Source organism: Myripristis murdjan, chromosome 12 (genome assembly GCF_902150065.1).
Source record: "Myripristis murdjan chromosome 12, fMyrMur1.1, whole genome shotgun sequence".
NCBI lineage: Eukaryota > Metazoa > Chordata > Actinopteri > Holocentriformes > Holocentridae > Myripristis > Myripristis murdjan.
The window spans coordinates 597410-616933 of NC_043991.1; the positions used below are offsets into that span (position 1 = coordinate 597410).

The following is a 19524-nucleotide window of genomic DNA, read 5'->3' on the forward strand; positions in this document are numbered from 1 at the left end:
TCGGCGAGCACATGAAGAAGGCACCGGCCAGGTAACACACACACACACACACACACACACACACACACACGCACACACACACACACACACGCCATTTAAAAAAGGTTTTCTATATTTAGTCAGTGTGTCTCTTTGAAACACTTTAAAATGTCTCATCAAATGGACAATAAAGAAAACATGAGGGCATCATCATCATCATCATCATCATCATCATCATTATCATCATGGTTAGAAGAATTTGAATTTATAAACCAAAGCAGAGTGTTTTGAGGTTTGAGGTTTGAGGAGAACTTCATTAGTGGTGGATCTTCCTCCACCTTCAGCGGTGTGAGGATCACTGAGACAGACGGAGGAAGAAATGTGTTCAGAGGTTACAGCGCCACCATCTGACTGCTCCTCAGACCAACCCCGTTTTTAAAAAGTATTCCAAGCCGTGTGTTTCAGATCCTCATGATCCTCTGTGTGAATCAGACGCTTCAGAGCTGCTGGGAGGTTGATCTTTTCACTGTGACAGAGCCAGGCTAACAACTCCCATAGACTCTAAGTCTTTATGCTAAGCTAACAGGAAATGCTACCCATAGGAACTGAACCACTGGACGTCCAGAGGAGAACATGGTGTCCAACATCTGGCCTCAGTCTGAAGTCGGGGAAAGGGGATTTTGTCCAAAACATTTCAGTTTTCCTTTAACACGAGCCGCTGGGAAGCTGCAGAGTGAGGACCAATACATGACATGTCTGTTAATTATGAGGCTAAGCCACAGGTTTACTACATTAATGTTAAATTAGCTTATAAATAAAATTAATCCAGAGCCTCAGAGTCAGACCTCAGCCCAGTGACTCTCAACATGGACATCTACAATCTTTTCATAATCTCTTCCTAATTTTCTTATAATTTGGCCTTTTTTCCCTGCGTGTTTGAAGGAAATCCAGCTCTTTGTCCCAGGTTTCAAAGGGTTAATTCACCAGACAAAAATATGTAGGAGTGATTATTTAGGAGTGTTAATCTCAACACAAACCAACATACTCAGTGGAGATCTGGGGCTTTCTGAAGGTTCGCTTGGGATCCAGGACTTGAGGAAGGTTTGAAACCCCTGGAGTGTACGACCTGTCTCTTTTCTTAGATGCTTTTATTTGTTATGAAACACAATAATCCCAAACTAACTCCAGTAAATCTGGAATACGACACACGTCTGAACTCCAGCTGGAAAATAAAACAGCAGCAAACAAACTGAGACTGAAACCAGCACAGAAAAACTGGATTCAAAGCACGGAAACCACGACGCTGGAAAAACACCGAGCTGGAGAGTTCAGCTCCTGGGTGTTAAGTGTGTGTGTGTGTGTGTGTGTGTGTGTGTGTGTGTGTGTGTGTGTGAGACAGGTGTGAAGGTGATTGTTTAGTCTCTCTGAGCTCCCATTGAGCTGTGAAAGATTCATCACGTTGAGTTCAGGGTCGTGGTCGAGCATTTCACCACAGAAGAAGAAGAAGACCTGATCCACCTGCCGAAACAGCTGCCCACCGCGTTCGTTACAAACAGATCACAGAGACGATAACAAATAAAAATAAGAAACAAAATTAGAAATAAAACAGAACACACCCCCCAAAAAACATAACATCTGTAGAGCCACGTAAATGACCCAGTAACACGTCCACGTCCTGATCACAGCCTGACAGATCTAAAGTTCCTGTGCCTCAGTGTCCTGACAGCCTCACACACACACACACACACACACACACACACACACACACACACCTCTCTCTTTGGCCGTGGCTCCAAAATGGCGCACAGCGAGAGAGGATCAAAGATGGCCGTCGTCACGGTCTGGTGACCATGGCGTCAGAAACGTAGGAGAGCCGCCCGCCGCTACGACCCACGTCTGCTGACCAGCCAATAGGAACGCAGCGTGAAACGACGACACTGCAGCTGAACCTGATGGAGGTAAAACGAGGAAAATGAAATGTTTGGGATTCCAACAAAGAAGAAAATGACCGAGTCCACATTCTCCTCCTCCTCTTCCTCCTCTTCTTTGTTTTTTGTCCAAGCACAGTAATATTACTCATTATCATTACAACCTTAATATCACCTAATATTGATAATTAATACGAGCACATTGATATCACTGTTGCACGGCTCTGTTCTCGCTGAGCTTCCTTCTCTGCAGCGATGCAGCGTGATCACGTACGCTGATGATGTTTTGTTGTATATTGACCTGCGTCGCAGCCAATAAGATCAGCTGTGTGTCGCGCTGTGTGGCCGGCAGTCTCAGAGTCTGTGGGCGCCATAAAACACCAGCACTCCTCCCCCCGCCCCTCCCCTGCAGGCCGTCCCGTTCCGTGAACCAAACAACCAAACACACAGTCCAGCACGACACGTTGGGCTCTGACTGTTTTCTGTTGTTAGCCAGGGTTAGCGAACATGCTACGATCTCTCTGGCTCTGACTCAGCTTGATGATGTCAGCATCGTTTGTCCTGCTGATAGGCCGAAATAATTTTTCAACCCAGAAATCACCCACAGGTTCTCTCCGAACTTGATAGAGACAACATGGCATTCACGGGCCCTGGGCTAGGCTAGTTAGCCTCCAAACGAAATAAATAAAAAATAAATGAGTAACCCTAATAATGATGTTAGTAATGATAATAATGGTAATAAGATAATAATAATAACAACAATCAGTACATCATTAGATGAGCAGAAATCGTCAATTATCAAATAGTTAGTAAAAAACACAAGATAAAGACCAGAAAATTAGCTAAATAAATAAAAATAAAAAAGCTTATTAAAGACCAGAAAATTAGTAAAATATTTGTAATTACTCAATAATTATTATGATTCTGTTTAAAATTATAATTACTACATTGCCCTAAAATTACTCAGAAAAAACCCCCCAATAATAACTCTAAAATGTGAAAGAACGTAAATAAATAAACAGTAATTTAAAAAAGTCTAAATTAGAGCCCATCCCCAGGCTCCATGGGGTTAATATAAGTCGAGTTAATGCTGAAGAAATGCTGTGCGGTGTCGGCTGTGTTTCGGTGGCAGAGGTGAGGGAGCTGTGAGGAGAGAAGAGGGAGAGACAGGGAGCATGGAGGAGGAGGAAGAGGTGAGGAGGAGGAAGAGGAAGAGGTGAGGAGGAGGAGGAAGAGGAGGAAGAGGAGGTGGACTGAAGCTGAACTGTTCTCTGTAAAAATAAATCAAGAAGCTTCTCTCCGTCTTCCTGCAGCGCTGCTCAATATTTGAAGCTGTTTGGTTTCATGTCTCCATCTTACATTTATGACGGCCGAGCAGCTTCCCTCCTCTGAATCCACAGAAACACAGCCAGGGCCGCTGCTTCCCCAGCCGAGGCCTGCCGGGCCGGGCCGGGCCCCCCTGGTTCCCCCCCGACCCCCCCTGGCCCCTGACACAAAACAAACATCGAAACAGACAAACAGAGGTCGAACATCCCGACTGCCGTGAAGCTTCTGGAAGCATCACTCAGGTGTTCATTTAGTCAGGTGTTAACGTGCCAGGTGCTATTTTTTATTTCTGTGTTTATTTATTTTACAGGGTTCTTTTTTTCATTTTTCATTTTTTTCACATTTTTGTGACAAGTGTCTTTTGGCCTGGTGTTTTTTTTTTTTTTTTTTTTTTTTTTAATTTTTTGGGGTCATTTTATGATCGTCTGCTTGAAAGAAATCAAGTGAATTTCAAGTTTCAAATGGAGGAGGAGGAGGAGGAGGAGGATGGTGAGGACGATGATGATGAGGATGATGGTGATGATGGTGATGATGACTTCCTGGAGAACAGCACATGTGATGGTGATGTGCTGCACCACGAGGCGTCATTTAAAAAAAAATTAATTCACTATTTTTACTTTCTGTCCATTTTGTCTGTCCTGCCTCTGTGTGTGTGTGTGTGTGTGTGTGTGTGTGTTAAGGTCAGAGATGGGGTGTGTGTCTTTGTGCTTGGGTGAAAGACAGCAAGTGTGTGTGTGGGTGAAATGCAGTGAGTGTGTGTGAGTTTCTTTGTGTGAGCGCTGGCTTGAGAGAAAAAAAGTGTGTGTGTGTCGGGGGGCTTGGGGGGTCATGATTATGTGTTTCTTTGTGTATGAGAGAGTGAAAGACAGTGAGAGAGCAGGTGTGTGTGTGTGTGTGTGTGTGTGTGTGTGTACATGCAGGTGCACCCAGTCCATCTTTTGTAAGTGTTGTGTGTGTGTGTGTGTGTGTGTGTGTGTTGATCCTTTTTCTTTTTACAGAAGTTAGTAAGTTTGTGAGACAGTACAAACATAATTTTCATTATTACTCTTATGATTAATAATGATAAGTATGTGATTTTATTTTTTAACATCTTAGAGGATAAAGGTCAAACATCACGTTCCGTGTGTTTATTTAATGCAGATAAAATGTCAGTTTGCATCGAGTTTACAAACTCAGAATAAAGCGGTTGGTTTCCCTCAGCGCCTCGCTCACCTCTGCTGCACACTGTGTTTACACTACGTTTCCCAGAATGCCTTTCACTGACCTCAGAGGACTCAGCTGGAGGCAAAATGAGAAACACAGAGACAGCAGGTTCTGTCAGGGTGGATTTATCACGAGCAAAATAATAACAAGACTAATAATAATGATGATAGTAACAGTACTATTGATAACGCTCTCCTTTCCTCTTTCCTCTTTTTTCCTTTCCTCTTTCCTTTTGTTTCCTCTTTGGTTTTCTTTTGCCTTTCGTTTTCTTTTTTGCTTGTTCCTTTCCTCTTTCCTTTTCTTTCTTCTTATTTCCTTTTTCCTTTCTTCTTCCATGTTTCCTTTCCCTTTTCCTTTCCTTTCCTTTCCTTTCCTTTCCTTTCCTTTCCTTTCCTTTCCTTTCCTTTCCTTTCCTTTCCTTTCCTTTTCCTTTTCCTTTCTTCGTGTTTCCTTTCCTTTCCTTTCCTTTCCTTTCCTTTCCTTTCCTTTCCTTTCTTCTTTCCAGTTTCCTTTCCTGTTTCCCCTGCTCTCCTTTCCTCTTCCCTCTCCTGTTTCCTGTCCTCCTGAATATTTCATGTCCTGTCTTTGTGTTTTGCTGCAGGCCTCCCAGACCAGGAACCCCGGAGACTCCTCGCCGGACGTCGGCGGCCCCTCAGCCCTCCAGCCCGGCGCTGCAGGCCCAGATCAAACAAGGTAACTACAAAAGGAGGCGCTTGGTTCACAGGCCGGGGCCCTGCGGGGAGGGAGGGGCGGGGAGGAGGGGGATAAAGCGACCCACCGGCAGGAGAACCCGCCGAGTCAAAACAAAACCTACAGCCTGCGCCGCGTAAAGGGCCAGTCCGCCGTTTTAGAGGGCGTGGAAGGTGAAACCCGGAGAATAACCAGGAGTTTCATTTGAGACGCTGAGAGAAAAGATTTCACCTCGTTAGGACGAACACGACAAAAACCCAGAGAGTCAGTCTGTCCAATATCTGCTTCTGGATTAATCAGATAGTTCAGTTCATAATGTGACAGAAAAGGAGAAATGTCCGTCACAAGTTACAGAGAACGAGTATCAGTCAGTCTGACCAGCAGCCACACAGAAGAAACTGAAAACATGATAACTGACTGAAGTGATTACTCCCTTATTTAAATAATATTTAGTGTTTTTAATGAATGTACTATTGATCTGACTTGAGGGTTTCATGGCTGCAGCGGCTCAGACGCTGTCGTGTTGTCAGATCATCTTCTCTCCGCTCCCGAACAGCATGTGACAAACTTCTGATTTCAGCTTTAAATCCTCAGAGAAATGAATTCCTCCAGATTCTCGTCAGAATCTGTTTACACAAGAACAATCAAAATGAGGCAGTTTCTCCTCACCAGAAATTTAAAAAATTTAAAAATCAAGTAGTCACACAAGAACAAGATGCTTTATTATGAAATAAAACAGAATAGATGCAGTAAAAAAAAAAAAAAAAACAGATTTGAGCAAGGGCGCGGGAAGGGTGGTGCTGAGGGTGCTGCAGCACCCCCTGCTGAGGAGGGGTGGAATAAATGTCAAATTAATTTTACCACATTTCAAAGTCATTTTCTTTTGAAAATGACTTGATTGTGGCAGTCACTTAGGGTGTGGACAGGGGGAGAAAGTAAAACGTGTATTAATCTACTGCACCTAATGCAAGGAAAACGAAAAACATGTAAAACTGCAGAGGGGCAATCACACCGAGACACATCAGCGGCACCATCAGTCGGCATCCCCCCCCCCCCCCCCCCCCCCCCCCCCCCCCCCCACACCACCACCACCACCACCACCACCACCATACGCAGCACCCCCTGGCAAAAAGTAGTTCCCGCGCGCATGGATTTGAGAGTGAAACTATGGACTACAATCCCAAACTAAACCAGCAGGAAGCAAAACTTTGGGGTTTGCACACAAAAGTTTTTTTATTCACATTTGAATCCCAGATTTATTTTACTTGCAGTGAAACATGTTTTTGATTGCAGTGTTGACAGTTTAGTAAATCTGCTCTGCTGCTCTGTGCAATAAATGAATGAAGTGAACACACACACACACACACACACACACACACACACACACACACAGACTGAATGCTGAAGGTTTAATCCCAATCTGATGAAGTGAGGAGGAGAAATCTGCACACGACCCAATTAAATGATTAAATGACTAACTTAAGCTCAGTAAAGAGCTGTGTGTGTGTGTGTGTGTGTGTGTGTGTGTGTGTGTGTGTGTGTGTGAGGCGGTGAACCTCACACCTGTGATGTTCTTCTTCTAAAACTCAACAAAAAACATTTAAAGACAGAAAGAAAGGTAAATAATGTTGCTGATGTTTTCTGCAGCCTCGAGCTCTGTAGGGGACGATTTAACCAGCCGTCACCATCTGCCTTCCACACACACACACATACACACACACACACATACACACACACACACACACACACACACACACACATACACACACACACACACACACACACACACACACACCTCACTGTACATATGGCAGGCTTAACACGTACAAAATCACTTCTACTCACGTATCTCATGTATGCACGCAGCGACGCTCATGCTCACACACACACACACACACACACACACACACACACGTGCCAGGGTGCCAGGCCCCTGTGGGGGGCGGGGGGCCCCGGGGCCATTGTAAACGCCATAATGGAGGCCGAGCGTGACGAGCGTGCGGCCCGGCTCTCGCCACGCGCCCGCTCCCCCTCATTCAGCAGAAAGGCTCGACTCGAGGCTTTGTGACGGGCCGCTGTCAGCGCCGCTCGCCGAGCTTTGTTATGGAAAGGAGCGAGGAGGCCCCTTCAATATACTGCAGCCTTTACAGAGGGCGGGCGAGGGAGGACAACACACACAGAGAGAGAGAGAGAGAGAGAGAGGGAAAAGTCCTCAGATGAACGCTCTGAGGCTTCAGGAGGTGTTGGTTTGTTGTTTGTTAGCAGAGTCAGTGTGTGTGTCGGGTCGGTTCAAACTGCGCCCACGTCCTGTAATGGGACGTGGGCGGTGTCGGGTCGGTTCCTGACTTGTTGGCGGGTCAACAGTTCAGATTATTTCACTGACATGGACGTCCCATCAGCACTGGGACATGTGCACATTAAACACAAGCACCTCAGGCTTCCTTCATGCTTTCAGAGCAAACTGCACGACTGTCATGGCGCTTTGCCACCAGCAGCTCCTCGCCTCGCCTCGACTCGACTCGACTCGCCTTGACTTGACTCGCCTCGACTCGGTTTGACTCGACTCGCCTCGACTCGACTCGACTTGCCTTGACTCGGTTTGAGAGCTTTTCCATCAGGTGGTAGTTCCTGGTAGCAGGTACTATTTCAGTACCGACTCGGCCGGGGCTCCATGTGAGCTGAGTCGAGCTGAAATGTCACATAAACGCCGTGCAGGCCACTGATTGGACGGTGACTCGACTCGCCTCGCCTCGCCTCGACTCGACCCGACCCGACTCATCTCGCCTCGACTCGCCTCGCCTCGACTCGCCTCGACTCGTCTCGACTCGACTCGACTCGCCTCGCCTCGCCTCGCCTCGCCTCGCCTTGACTCGCCTCGTCTCGACTCGACTCGACTCGACTCGCCTCGCCTCGACTTGCCTCAACTCGTCTCGACTCGACTCGCCTCGCCTCGCCTTGACTCGCCTCGCCTCGACTCGCCTCGCCTCGCCTCGCCTCGCCTCGCCTCGCCTCGGTTTGACTCGCCTCGACCCGACCCGCCTCGACCCGACTCGATTCGCCTCGACCCGACCCGACCCAACCCGACCCGACCCGACCAGACCCGACCCGACTCGACCCGACTCGCCCCGACCCGACCCGACCCAACCCGACTTGCCTCGCCTCGCCTCGCCTCGCCTCGCCTCGCCTCAACTCGTCTCGTCTCGACTCGACTCGACTCGACTTGACTCGGTTTGAGAGCTTTTCCATCAGGTGGTAGTTCCTGGTAGCAGGTACTATTTCAGTACCGACTCGGCCGGGGCTCCAAGCGGGCTGAGTTGAGCTGAAATGTCACATAAACGCCGTGCAGGCCACTGATTGGACGGTGAGTGGCGACACATGAGAGCGACTCGGTCACAGCGATGGCAAGCAAACCGGTGCCGTGGTCAAATGAAGAGGTGGAGACTTTTCTGTGCTTGGGGGCGGGGCCGCGTTGCTATGACGACTCCACCAACAATGAGGTGGTACTTTATTGTAATGGAAAACGGCAGAAACCGAGGCGAGTTGAGTCGAGTCGAGTCGGTGGAGAAGCTGTGAGGCAGAGGATGGGCTCGGCTGTAAAGCTGCTCCTGTCCCAGCGAGCTGAGGAGGTCCGTCCTGGAGGAGCTCCATGTTGGATCCTGGCAGCTCAGACTCAGACGCTCCTCCTCCTCCTCCTCCTCCTCCTCCTCAGACACGGTGGAGGTCGGGGTGAGGAGGTCGGGGTCAGCTGAGGCTCCACGTCACCGTTAGACAGACAGACAGATTTACTTTATGTGACAGCAGCATCAGTAGAAACCTAAAATAAAGTCAATCATCTGAAGGCTTGAAGTTTCCAAACCACAGAAGCTGTTGGTGAAGCTCCAGCCTCCCAGAGCAAGACAGAGCGAGACAGAGCGAGACAGAGCGCGCTCAGACGGTCAGCTGACAGACGATCAGCTGACCTGTGGCAGCGTCAAAATAAAAGCCTGAGGCCGCTTGCAGAATAAGAGCCTCTGAGGGGAAGCGAGTCGACCTCAAGGCTCTGTGCCGCTCGTCACCATTAAAACACGTCTGAACTCCTCCTCCGTCTCCATGGCAACTGCAAGGTTTCTTTCTCACGTTTTCCTCTGCCATGTTTTGTTTCTGCGCTCTGTGCTGCTGTCGATCGCCCTCTCTCTCTCTCTCTCTCCCTCTCTCTCTCTCTCTCTCTCTCTCCGTCTTCGCTGCATGGCTTCAGCCTGCTGCCTGTTCACCGGGAAACCTGTTCAGCCCTCACCTCTCCCTCTCACCTGTCTCACCCCCCCTCTCTCTCTGTCTCTCTCTCTCTCATCCTTCTCTCTTTTTGCTCATTATTTCTTTTTTCTTTCTTTCTTTCTTTCTGTCTTTCTTTCTTTCTTTCTTTCTGTCTTTCTTTCTTTCTTTCTGTCTTTCTCTCTCTGACTCACCCCCTCCTGATGTGATGTTGCTCTAGCTGTTCTTCTATGGTGTCTCTGTACTTCATGTTCTTCTTCTGTGGTGGTTGAAGTATTTTACTAAACTTTGTTCTTGTCTCTCCTCTGCTAAACTGGTTTTGCTAAATGTCTGTGTGTGTGTGTGTGTCTGTGTGTGTGTGTGTCTGTCTGTGTGTGTGTGTGTCCCGGCTCTGACGCTCCTGCAGTTTGAAACAACATTTTCCTAACAATCTCCAGACTAACTGCTGACTCTGCATCTTTCCCCCAAGTGCCTCCTGGGAAATGAAGTCTCTCTGTGTTTGTTTGACTTGGATTTTACTTTCAAATCTGTCGTCTTCTCTGAACCTTTACTTTCGTCCTCCTCTTAGGAAAAGTCTTTCTTTGATTTTTCTGTTCTTTTGAATTTCCTCCCTCTTTGTTGTCCTTTCTGTTTGTTCTGTCTGCCTGTAAGAAGGTTTTGTTATATATTTGATTTTTCTTTTGTCTTTTCTGTATATTTTCTGTCTTCTGTCCATGAAATGTTTTGCGTGGATCTTTATTTCCTGATCCTTCATATGACCTGAACTCTGTTCTTAACCTTTTCTCTTTCTTTGCAGTTTTGTTCTTTTCTTTGTCTGTACATGTTTTTGGTTTTGTTTTTTTGTTGATTTGATTTATTTCTTGTGTTTTTATATATTTGGTTTGGGGGGTTAGTGTTTCCTTTCTTAACACAGTGACCATATCTGATCTGCGTGGTCGTCAGAGAAGCTCCACCCGGCTGGTTGGGTTTATCTCCTGGCTGTTAGCATTAGCATTAGCATTAGCCTAAGTGATCCAGCAGCAGAACTCAAACATGTAAATCAAATATGGCCGCTGTCTGTGTCCTGTCTGTGGTTGCTCTCTCATCTCTTTCGTTTATTTTCCTCCTTTCTTCATCACTCCTTCTCTCCTTGACTGACTCTCCCTCCTTCCTTTGGTACTTGTGTGTATGAATATCTGTATTTATATGTTGTTTTTTCTTAACTTCTTCCTTCCCTCTTGACTGTTTCTTTCCTCTCTTCCTTTGCAAGCTTCTGTAGCTGCTGCAGCCAACACTGCCACCACCGCCGGGACCCCGGGGGCCCCTGGGGGGCTCTCTCAGGGGGCCCCTGGCTCCCCCGGCCCCGGCCCTGCTTCTCATAACATCCCCTCAGTCAACGAAGGTACAGCCTGACAGCCTCCGCTCAGGGATCCTCACAGCACAGCCTCTCTCCTCAATTTGTTATCTTTGTTTTGGGACAGCTTACGCTTCCCTCCTTTCCTTCCTTCCTACATTCCTTCATTCCTTGTCCTTATCCCCTCCTTCCTTGCTCTCTCTCTCTCTTTGGTTTGTTCCTACGTCTGGCGTCCTGCCTCTTGTCTTCCTCTGCTCTCTCCTCTTTTTTCTGTCGTTTTCACAGATCTTTTGTTCATTTTTATTCATTTTCTCTTTCCTGCCTCCTTCATCCTGTCCTCCGTCCTCAGTTCAGCCTTTCATTTCCGTCCTGCTGTTTCTCTTCCTCTTCTGTTTCCACTTCCTCCTTTGCTCTCTCCCTGTCTCACTCTCTCTCTCTCTCTCCCTTGTTGCCTCTCCTCCTTTCTTTGCATCAGTCCTGTTTCCTCCCTGCAGCCTCGTTAGTCTTCGTCTCTCGCAGTGTCCACGTCCTTGTTTTGGTCTGTCTGTCTGCCTGTCTGTCTGCCTGTCTGTGTGTGTATCTGTCTGTCTGTCTGCCTGTCTGTCTGCCTGTCTGTGTGTGTATCTGTCTGTCTGCCTGTCTGTCTGTCTGTCAGGGCTGAGTTTGATCTATTTTCAATTCATTCAAATGAACAAATTGATGTTTTTGTCCCTGAGCCTCAGGTTGGACCAAACAGGAAGTCACAAATTGACACTAAAAGGCACGACCAGTTCAGTTTGAACCCTGATGACCGTGACGCCCCCTTGAGGCCGTCAGAGTTTGTCCAAACAGAAAAAAGGAAAACAGATTTTTTTTTCCTCCAGTGGCCTCTTCTGTTTATTGTGTTTGACTTTTGTGAGCAGTCACACTAATCAGTAAAAGGTAATTTGTAAATTAAGCTTCATACTGAGGTTAGGGGCTTTTACAGTGAAATGCAAACAGAAGCTGAGCTGACGTCAGATCTTTGTCACGCTGCTCGTCGTGAAGCGTCCCGGTCTGCTTCCCTCTGGCCGCCACCGGGGGGCGCCACGTGCAGCTTTACTATTAGACATAAAGTGCAGTGACCAGGGCGCCGCTGTCAGGAAGAATTTGTTCTCAATGATGTGCCTTTCAAAATAAAACACATTTTTATATATTTTTGGTGAAATGAGTCTGTTGAAGGTAAATTGAGCTCAGCCCTGCCCCCCCCCACCCGCTGCTGTTTGTCTTTTTCCAGTGTCCTAGTGTTCCTGTGCAGCTCCGCCCACTCACTTTCTGTGTGTGTGTGTGTGTGTGTGTGTGTGTGTGTCCGTGGCGTGGCAGCGTACCTGTACTCACTCTGTTTGCATGCTTGCTCTTTTCACCTGAGGGGGAACTCCTCCCCGACGCCGACTGAACCCCAAATCTGAAACTAAACTCTGCGTCTGGGACGGGGTGAAGTGCAAAGCGCACCGCGTTCCGCTTCGAAGTCAAACATCAGCCAATGACCAGTGACACAAGTTTTATTCCTTGATTATTTTTTTTTTTTAATGTTTTTATTTCATTTTAAATGAGTTTGGTGGCTGAAGCTCAGTGCACGCTTTGTTTCCATGCAGTGCTGCTGCTGCTCTTTTTTCTGGCCTAATGCTTTTTCCTCTCTTTGGAACAGCCGTTTGAAATTCCTTTTTGGTTTTTGGTTTTTGTTTTTTTGTTTTTTTCAGCAGGATGTAGCCTCTTCCTGTGGAGGCTGGCTGCCCCCCACCTCCCCCCAGCGTCCCGTCACATTAAAACAACTGTCCGTTTTGTTGTGACTGCAGGGAAGTGAAGTGCCTTTTCAGAGGGGAAGTGTTAGCGCGCTCCCTCCAGCGTTCAGCACACACACACTTTCCACTTTCCACTGGAGTCAGATCCCAGCTGACAGACGCTCTTGGCTTATTTCCTGATAAATATCAGATGTAAAACAGCAAGCATGCTCCTGGAGCCCGGCTCCTCCCGCTGTCGCCTCGGGCTCAAACCAGCTGACCCGTCCCGTAGACAAACACGTTCCCGAACACGTTCCCGAACACGTTCCCGAACACGTTCCAGAACACGTTCCAGAACACGTTCCCAAACACGTTCCCGAACACGTTCCCGAACACGTTCCTAAACCCGTTCCCAAACATGTTCCCGAACATGTTCCAGAACACGTTCCCAAACACGTTCCCTAACACGTTCCCGAACACGTTCCCAAACCCGTTCCCGAACACGTTCCCGAACCCGTTCCCGAACCCGTTCCCGAACACGCTCCCCAACACGCTCCCCAACACGCTCCCCAACACGCTCCCCAACACGCTCCCCAACACGTTCCCCAACACGTTCCTAAACCCGTTCCCAAACAGATATAGATAGATTTAGATAGATTTAGATATAGATATAGATTAGATATAGATAGATATAGATTTATATTGAATATTGAACAGATAATTTAATCTGAAATATATCAGGTTTCAAATGTTATCCATTTATTTTACTCTTTTCTGTTTAATGTATTTGTTGTTATGGATGCAGCTCTTATCAGTTTAGTTGGAAACCTGTCGCTGTGGTCGTTGTGAGGTTTCTGCAGGCCGGCGACGAGGCGCTGCAGCTCGAGGTCCAACACCGACCGCTTCTAAGCACTGATGTAGTTTTACAGCAATTTGTTTATTTTATTTATTATGTATGAATTTATCTTCTGGCTGAGGCTTTTCAAACCGCTCGAGGTCCCGTCAGTCTGCCATCACTGATCTGACGCTGCAACGGATCAATTTAATAATTATTAATATAATTTTGTCTGCATTTTTTGCTAGTTCCCTGGCAATTTTTTCCTTTTTTCTTTTTTCTTCATGTTCCATTATTTATTTATTTGTTTATTCGTTTTTTTTTTTTACTAATTTTATGGAAATTTGCTTTTCTTTGTTTTCTTTTATTTTATTTTTACTCATGTTCCTTTTTTTTTGGCTTATTTGCTAATCACCTTTTTTCTCCTGGGAAAAAAAAAAACATTGGAAAGAGGCAAGGAGAAAGTTAACATGAAATGACATCAAAATTAGCAAAGGAATTAGTTTTAAAAAGTTACAGTAAAATGACCAGAAATTTTTAAAAAATTCAAGAAAAGTAGCAGTGAAATATTTTTATAATCAACAAGCCATATGTAATTATTAAATTAAATATTTAAAAGTCAGATCAATGATGCTGGATCAGATTTTTTTGTGCTTATGGCGTTCAGACACTTTTCACAAAACATTTAAAGGAGGAGGAGCCTCGGGGCTCTGGGGGTCCCGGGACCCCACTTTGAAAGCCCCTGTCTGATGATCCTGACATTCAGGAACCGTAACTGGGAGAGCCTCCAGATCTGTGTGTGTGTGTGTGTGTGTGTGTGTGTGTGAGAGAGACAGTTGCGGTCCCGGTGTGTGTCTTGTTTCGGGAGGTAAGTCCACTTCACGTCTCTCGGCTTCGCAAAGAACTTCAGCTCTAAGTTTCTTTGCTGTGAACAGAAACCATCCGGTCTCCATCGTCTGCTTTCTCTCAGCCTCAAACCATATATTCAGCTGATATATGTGAGCCAGGCATCCACACACACTCTCTCACACACACACACACACACACACACACACATACGTTAACGGTGTCTCTGTTGTCTGTGTATGTGAAAACTGTCATGGTGGCTCGGCGACAGCGACACATTCTGAGTTTCAGCTCAGTTTTCCCGTTTGCTGTTCACAAAGACAAAAAGCAAATACGTAATTTTTAAAAAAATTTTTGTATAATTCTACTTTGTACATTTTCTTTTTCTAAAAAATCAGTAAATAAAACTAAATCAGTGCAGTTCGTTGTGTTAGCCTCCCTGCTAGTTTTGCTGATGAGGAAGTGTTTCCATGGCGACGTGACGAGCGCCTGTCGCTGTGACGTCTGTCAGCCTCAGCCTCCTCCTCAGCTGGTGGGTGTGTGTGTGTGTGTGTGTGTGTGTGTGTGTGTGTGTGTGTGTGTGCGTGTGCAGTAGCTGCTGTCATATGGAAACTCTTGTTTCTCTAAAGGCAGAGGAATGCTGTGGTTCTTACTCTGTGTGTGTGTGTGTGTGTTCTTACACACACACACACACACTGACGTTTGAGCTTTTCACTTGTTTCACTTCATTATTTAATTTAATTTAAATATTCAGTTGCAGCAAAAAAAAAAAAAAAAATCAAATGAAAATGTGGAGGAAAAAAATCCTGTAATGTTTTTATATGACAGCTGAGAGGTGTGTGTGTGTGTATGTGTGTGTGTGTGTGTGTGTGTGTGTGTGTGTGTGTGTAGATGTCTGTGTGTTTTTGTGCGAGACCACTTTTATCTCATTTTGTAACTTGGTGTGTGTGTGTGTGTGTGTGTGTGTGTGTGTGTGCGCGCATGTCCATGTGTGTGTGTGTGTGTGTGTGTGTGTGTGCAGGGTGGAGCCAGCTGGCTGCCATGCACTGTGTGATGCTGCCTGACCTGCTGGGCCTGGACAAGTTCAGACCTCCTCTACTGGAGATGTTGGCCAGGAGGTGGCAGGACCGCTGCCTGGAGGTAACACACACACACACACACACACACACACACACACAGACACACACAGATTAATTTGAGCTGCAGCTCAGCTCTTTGAGTTATTCTAGTCATAAATCTGGAGCATTGTGGTTTATGTATTCAGAGTGTGTGTGTGTGTGTGTGTGTGTGTGTGTGTGTGTGTGTGTGTGTGTGAGGGTTAGAGCATCATGATGAAGCCGTGTTCAGTTGTGTGTCCTAAGTTGTTGCAGCAACTTTAGTGTCGATACCATTTTGACACAGATTTGGTGCAAAATGTATTAGTTTGTGACGGCTGGAGAATTTCTGACGGTGTGTTAGTGCGACTGTGGGGAGGAGCCGGGCGAGGGCGGGGTGATGTTCTAACAGAAGTCCTCAGAGATGAAAGTGGCAAACTTCTGAGAAAAAACTCACAAATTCACAAGAAAAATAGTTGTGACCTGATCTGAATCAGCATGTTGTTTTCCTCTGAATCGGCCCGAGTCACAGCGACGTCTCTTCAGAGTCCAGATGCTGAGGAGGAGGTTGGGGTTCTGGACTCAGACCAGCAGACTGGATCCCACAGGAGGAGGACAAACTGGTTTTCACGTTTTTTTTTCTTGTGAATTGAGTTTTTCTCATAAATTTATGACTTTAGTCACAGAGAATTTCTGAGGTTTTTCTCCCAAATTTGCAGCTTTATAATCTCTGAATCTTCATAATCTTGGAATCTCAACGGCCTCAATACGACGTCATAACAGTTAATGAACAACTTTCAAAAATCCCTTCAAAATCCCACATCAGGGATAATTAGAGAAATGATGTGGCGGCTCGCTGTGGGAGGAGATCAGCGGGAACGTTCTGACATGCAGAGGAACTGGGACAAATACCCCTTTTCCACCAGGGCTGGTTCGGAGCCGGTGCCTGATTTAGCACCGGTTTTTTGGTTTTCCACCGCCCAAGCAGGGGCCAAACTGGTTCCAAACTGGTGCTAGCCAAGCACCGACTCCGAGCAGGGGCTAAACAGGAGCCAGAGAAAGAACCGATGATGCGGCCCACCGCGTCATTGGTGGGCGGGGCTACAGACTCAAACGGGAGCAGCGATCGCTATAAACGTAAAGCTAAACATACTCACCGTTCGTTCCGACCACGAATACGACGGGTAGCCGGCAATAATTGCGTTTTTCGCCTCTGGATCTCAATGTAGGCTTGTGAACACACGAGCAGTATTTGCATCGCTACAATGAGGTCGTCCATTTGTCGTCCATGTTTGTTGTTGTGATTCTGAGCGAGCGTCTCGCACACCCACCTGATCACGTTTTACGATGACGTCATGACGTGGCTCTGACTTGGCTCTGCTTGGCTGTTGGCCGGTGGAAAAGCAAACCGGTTCTTTGTTGGCACCAGTTAAGCACCGGCTCTAGCACCAGCTCCGAACCAGCACCAGGTGTTTTTTGGTGGAAAAGGGGCAACAGAGTTAAAGCAGGTGACAGGTGAGCAGAGCAGGAGTCCTGCCATCCGTCCTCACTCTGTCTGTCGGGTTTCAGGTACGAGAGGCCGCACAAGCTCTGTTATTGGCTGAGCTGAGGAGGATCGGCCAATCAGGGCGCAAGGACACCATCGACATGTGGGCTCCGTACCTGCCTCAGTACGTGGACACCGTCAGCTCCCGTAAGTCCTGCACACACCTGCACACACTTATACACACATCTGCACACACTTATACACACACCTGCACACACCTGAGCACACCTGCACACACCTATACACTCACCTGTGCACACCTGCACACACCTATACACTCACCTGTGCACACCTGTACACACCTATACACACACCTGCACACACTTGTACACACCTGCACACACCTATACACTCACCTGTGCACACCTGTACACACCTATACACACACCTGCACACACTTGTACACACCTGCACACACCTGTACACACACCTGCACACACCTATACACTCACCTATACACACACCTGCATACACCTATACACACACCCGCACACACCTATACACTCACCTGCACACACCTATACACTCACCTGCACACACCTGCACACACTTATACACTCACCTATACACACACCTGCACACACCTATACACACACCTGCACACACCTATACACACACCTGCACACACCTGCACACACTTATACACACAGCTGCACACACCTATACACTCACCTATACACATATCTGCACACACCTGCACACACCTATACACACACACCTGCACACACCTATACACACACACCTGCACACACTTATACACACACCTGCACACACCTATACACACACACCTGCACACACTTATACACACACACCTGCACACACTTATACACACACACCTATACACACACCTGCACACACCTGCACACACCTATACACACCTGCAGACATATGCACACACCTATACACACAAATGATCAAGTAGAATTAGAACCTGAGAAATGCAGTGAGAAGAAGAAAAGACAAACTGAGATATTATTTTAGTCCTCGTCTCGTTGCACCTGCCGGCCTCTGAGAACCCAAGGAGGCAGAAAAATTCACATTTTTATCTCCTGGAAATCGGCTCTCATATCGCTCTGGGAAAGCAGCCAATCAGCATCCAGAGCTGTGGCGCTCGCTAAGAGGTGGAGTTTATTTGTCTCGCTGACTCCACCAGCTGCTACGGCTGCACAACGTGGACAAATGTCCTCCCTGGATGTTTCATACCAGGTGTCTCCATGGTGATGTGATACACAATGCGACCGCGGGTTCAGACGGATTTGAAATTTGAAGTGCGGCGACACTGAAAACCAAGCAGCACAGCAGCGCCACCTGGAGGCAGGAAATGCAGCGACTTCACAAAGTGTTTTACTGACCAGAACAGACGAGTCAGTGTGTCAGACTCACCTGATCCTGGATCTGACAGACTCATTTTTCCATCTTGGCAGTGTGTTCATACTGGCTGCCGCTGTAAAAGACATAACTGTGAGTGCTGGGTGTGTTTAAAGTCAGTAAGACAGTAAGACGCTGGGCAGGACAAAGCCAAGTGGAAAAATCACAGAATGTTCCTTTAAATGTTGATTCCTGTGGTCTGTGTGTTCTACGACGATTTTCATAGAGAAATATCATGGAAAAGCAAAATTCAGTGTTTGTACCAAAGTTACACCTCAGCTGTGAAAAACCACAGAATGGCGTGTGTGTGTGTGTGTGTGTGTGTGTGTGTGTGTGTGTGTGTGTGTGTGTGTGTGTTGTGGATGTTTGCCTGAGTTAGGGATTAGTGTTTGTTTACTGTCTGCTCTGCTATTGACCAAGAGTTCAAATCCAACACACACACACACACACACACACACACACACACACACACACACACTCTGTCAGGGCTGGTTGAGTGCAGTTTGAACCTTCAGACACATAAACCATAGAAACAGAACAGGATAGAGTGGGTGTCGCGTCACCTGTGCACCTGAAGGCAGCCAGTTACGTTCATCAATAAATTAATAAAGTTGAAAAAATGAAAAGTGAAAAGAAAAACGTGACAGCGGCTCTGATTTACACAGAGCCAGGCTAACGGCTCCCATAGACTTCAAGTCTTTATGCTAAGCTAACATGGTGGTGGGTTGTGTTTGTTGTGTGACGGAGTGGAAACACAACACAGAGCTCCCCGCTGCATCATCCTCATCATCCTCATCCTCATCCTCCACCTCATCCTCATCCTCATCATCCTCACTGAGAACAAAGAGCCTTCATCACATGTTCTTAGTTTGGATTTTTCAGGAGAATTTTCACCGTTACCATTCATGTACACAAAATTCAGAATTCACATGAAAATACTCGAATGGAGTCCCGGCGAGTATCTCTCTCTCTCTCTCTCTCTCTCTCTCTCTCTCTCTCTCTCTCTCTCTCTGTCTCTCTCTGTCTCTCTGTGTGTGTGTGTGTGTGTGTGTGTGTGTGTGTGTGTGTGTGTGTGTGTTACCAGTGTCTATAGTTAGCCCTGCTGATGGGAAGAAAGGTGAAGCTCTACTTTCTTTTACTAGAAATGGCCTTCTAAAGTGCTGTGTGTGTGTGTGTGTGTGTGTGTCTGTGTGTGTGTGTGTGTGTGTGTGTGTGTGTGTGTGTGTGTGGCTGCAAGCGTATACGTGTGTGTGTTTTGGGTTTTTGATGTGGATTAGGTTCCCTGTGTGTGTGTGTGTGTGTGTGTGTGTGTGTGTGTGTGTGTGTGTGTGTGTGTGTGTGTGTGTGTGTGTGTGCGTGCAGGAGTTGCCCTGTGGATGCTGAGGATGC

At 46.9% G+C, this 19524-nt stretch overlaps 1 protein-coding gene across 1 annotated transcript in view; it reads left to right on the forward strand.

Annotated features, from left to right (window-relative positions):
- Positions 1-19524, forward strand: part of wdr7 (WD repeat domain 7) — a 111408-nt gene that overhangs the window by 31235 nt on the left and 60649 nt on the right. Inside the window, exons 20-24 of the mRNA XM_030065735.1 lie at positions 9-31; positions 5038-5129; positions 10624-10755; positions 15149-15267; positions 16791-16914. Of these exons, the coding sequence (XP_029921595.1) occupies positions 9-31; positions 5038-5129; positions 10624-10755; positions 15149-15267; positions 16791-16914 (490 nt within the window). The remainder of the gene's footprint in view (positions 1-8; positions 32-5037; positions 5130-10623; positions 10756-15148; positions 15268-16790; positions 16915-19524) is intronic.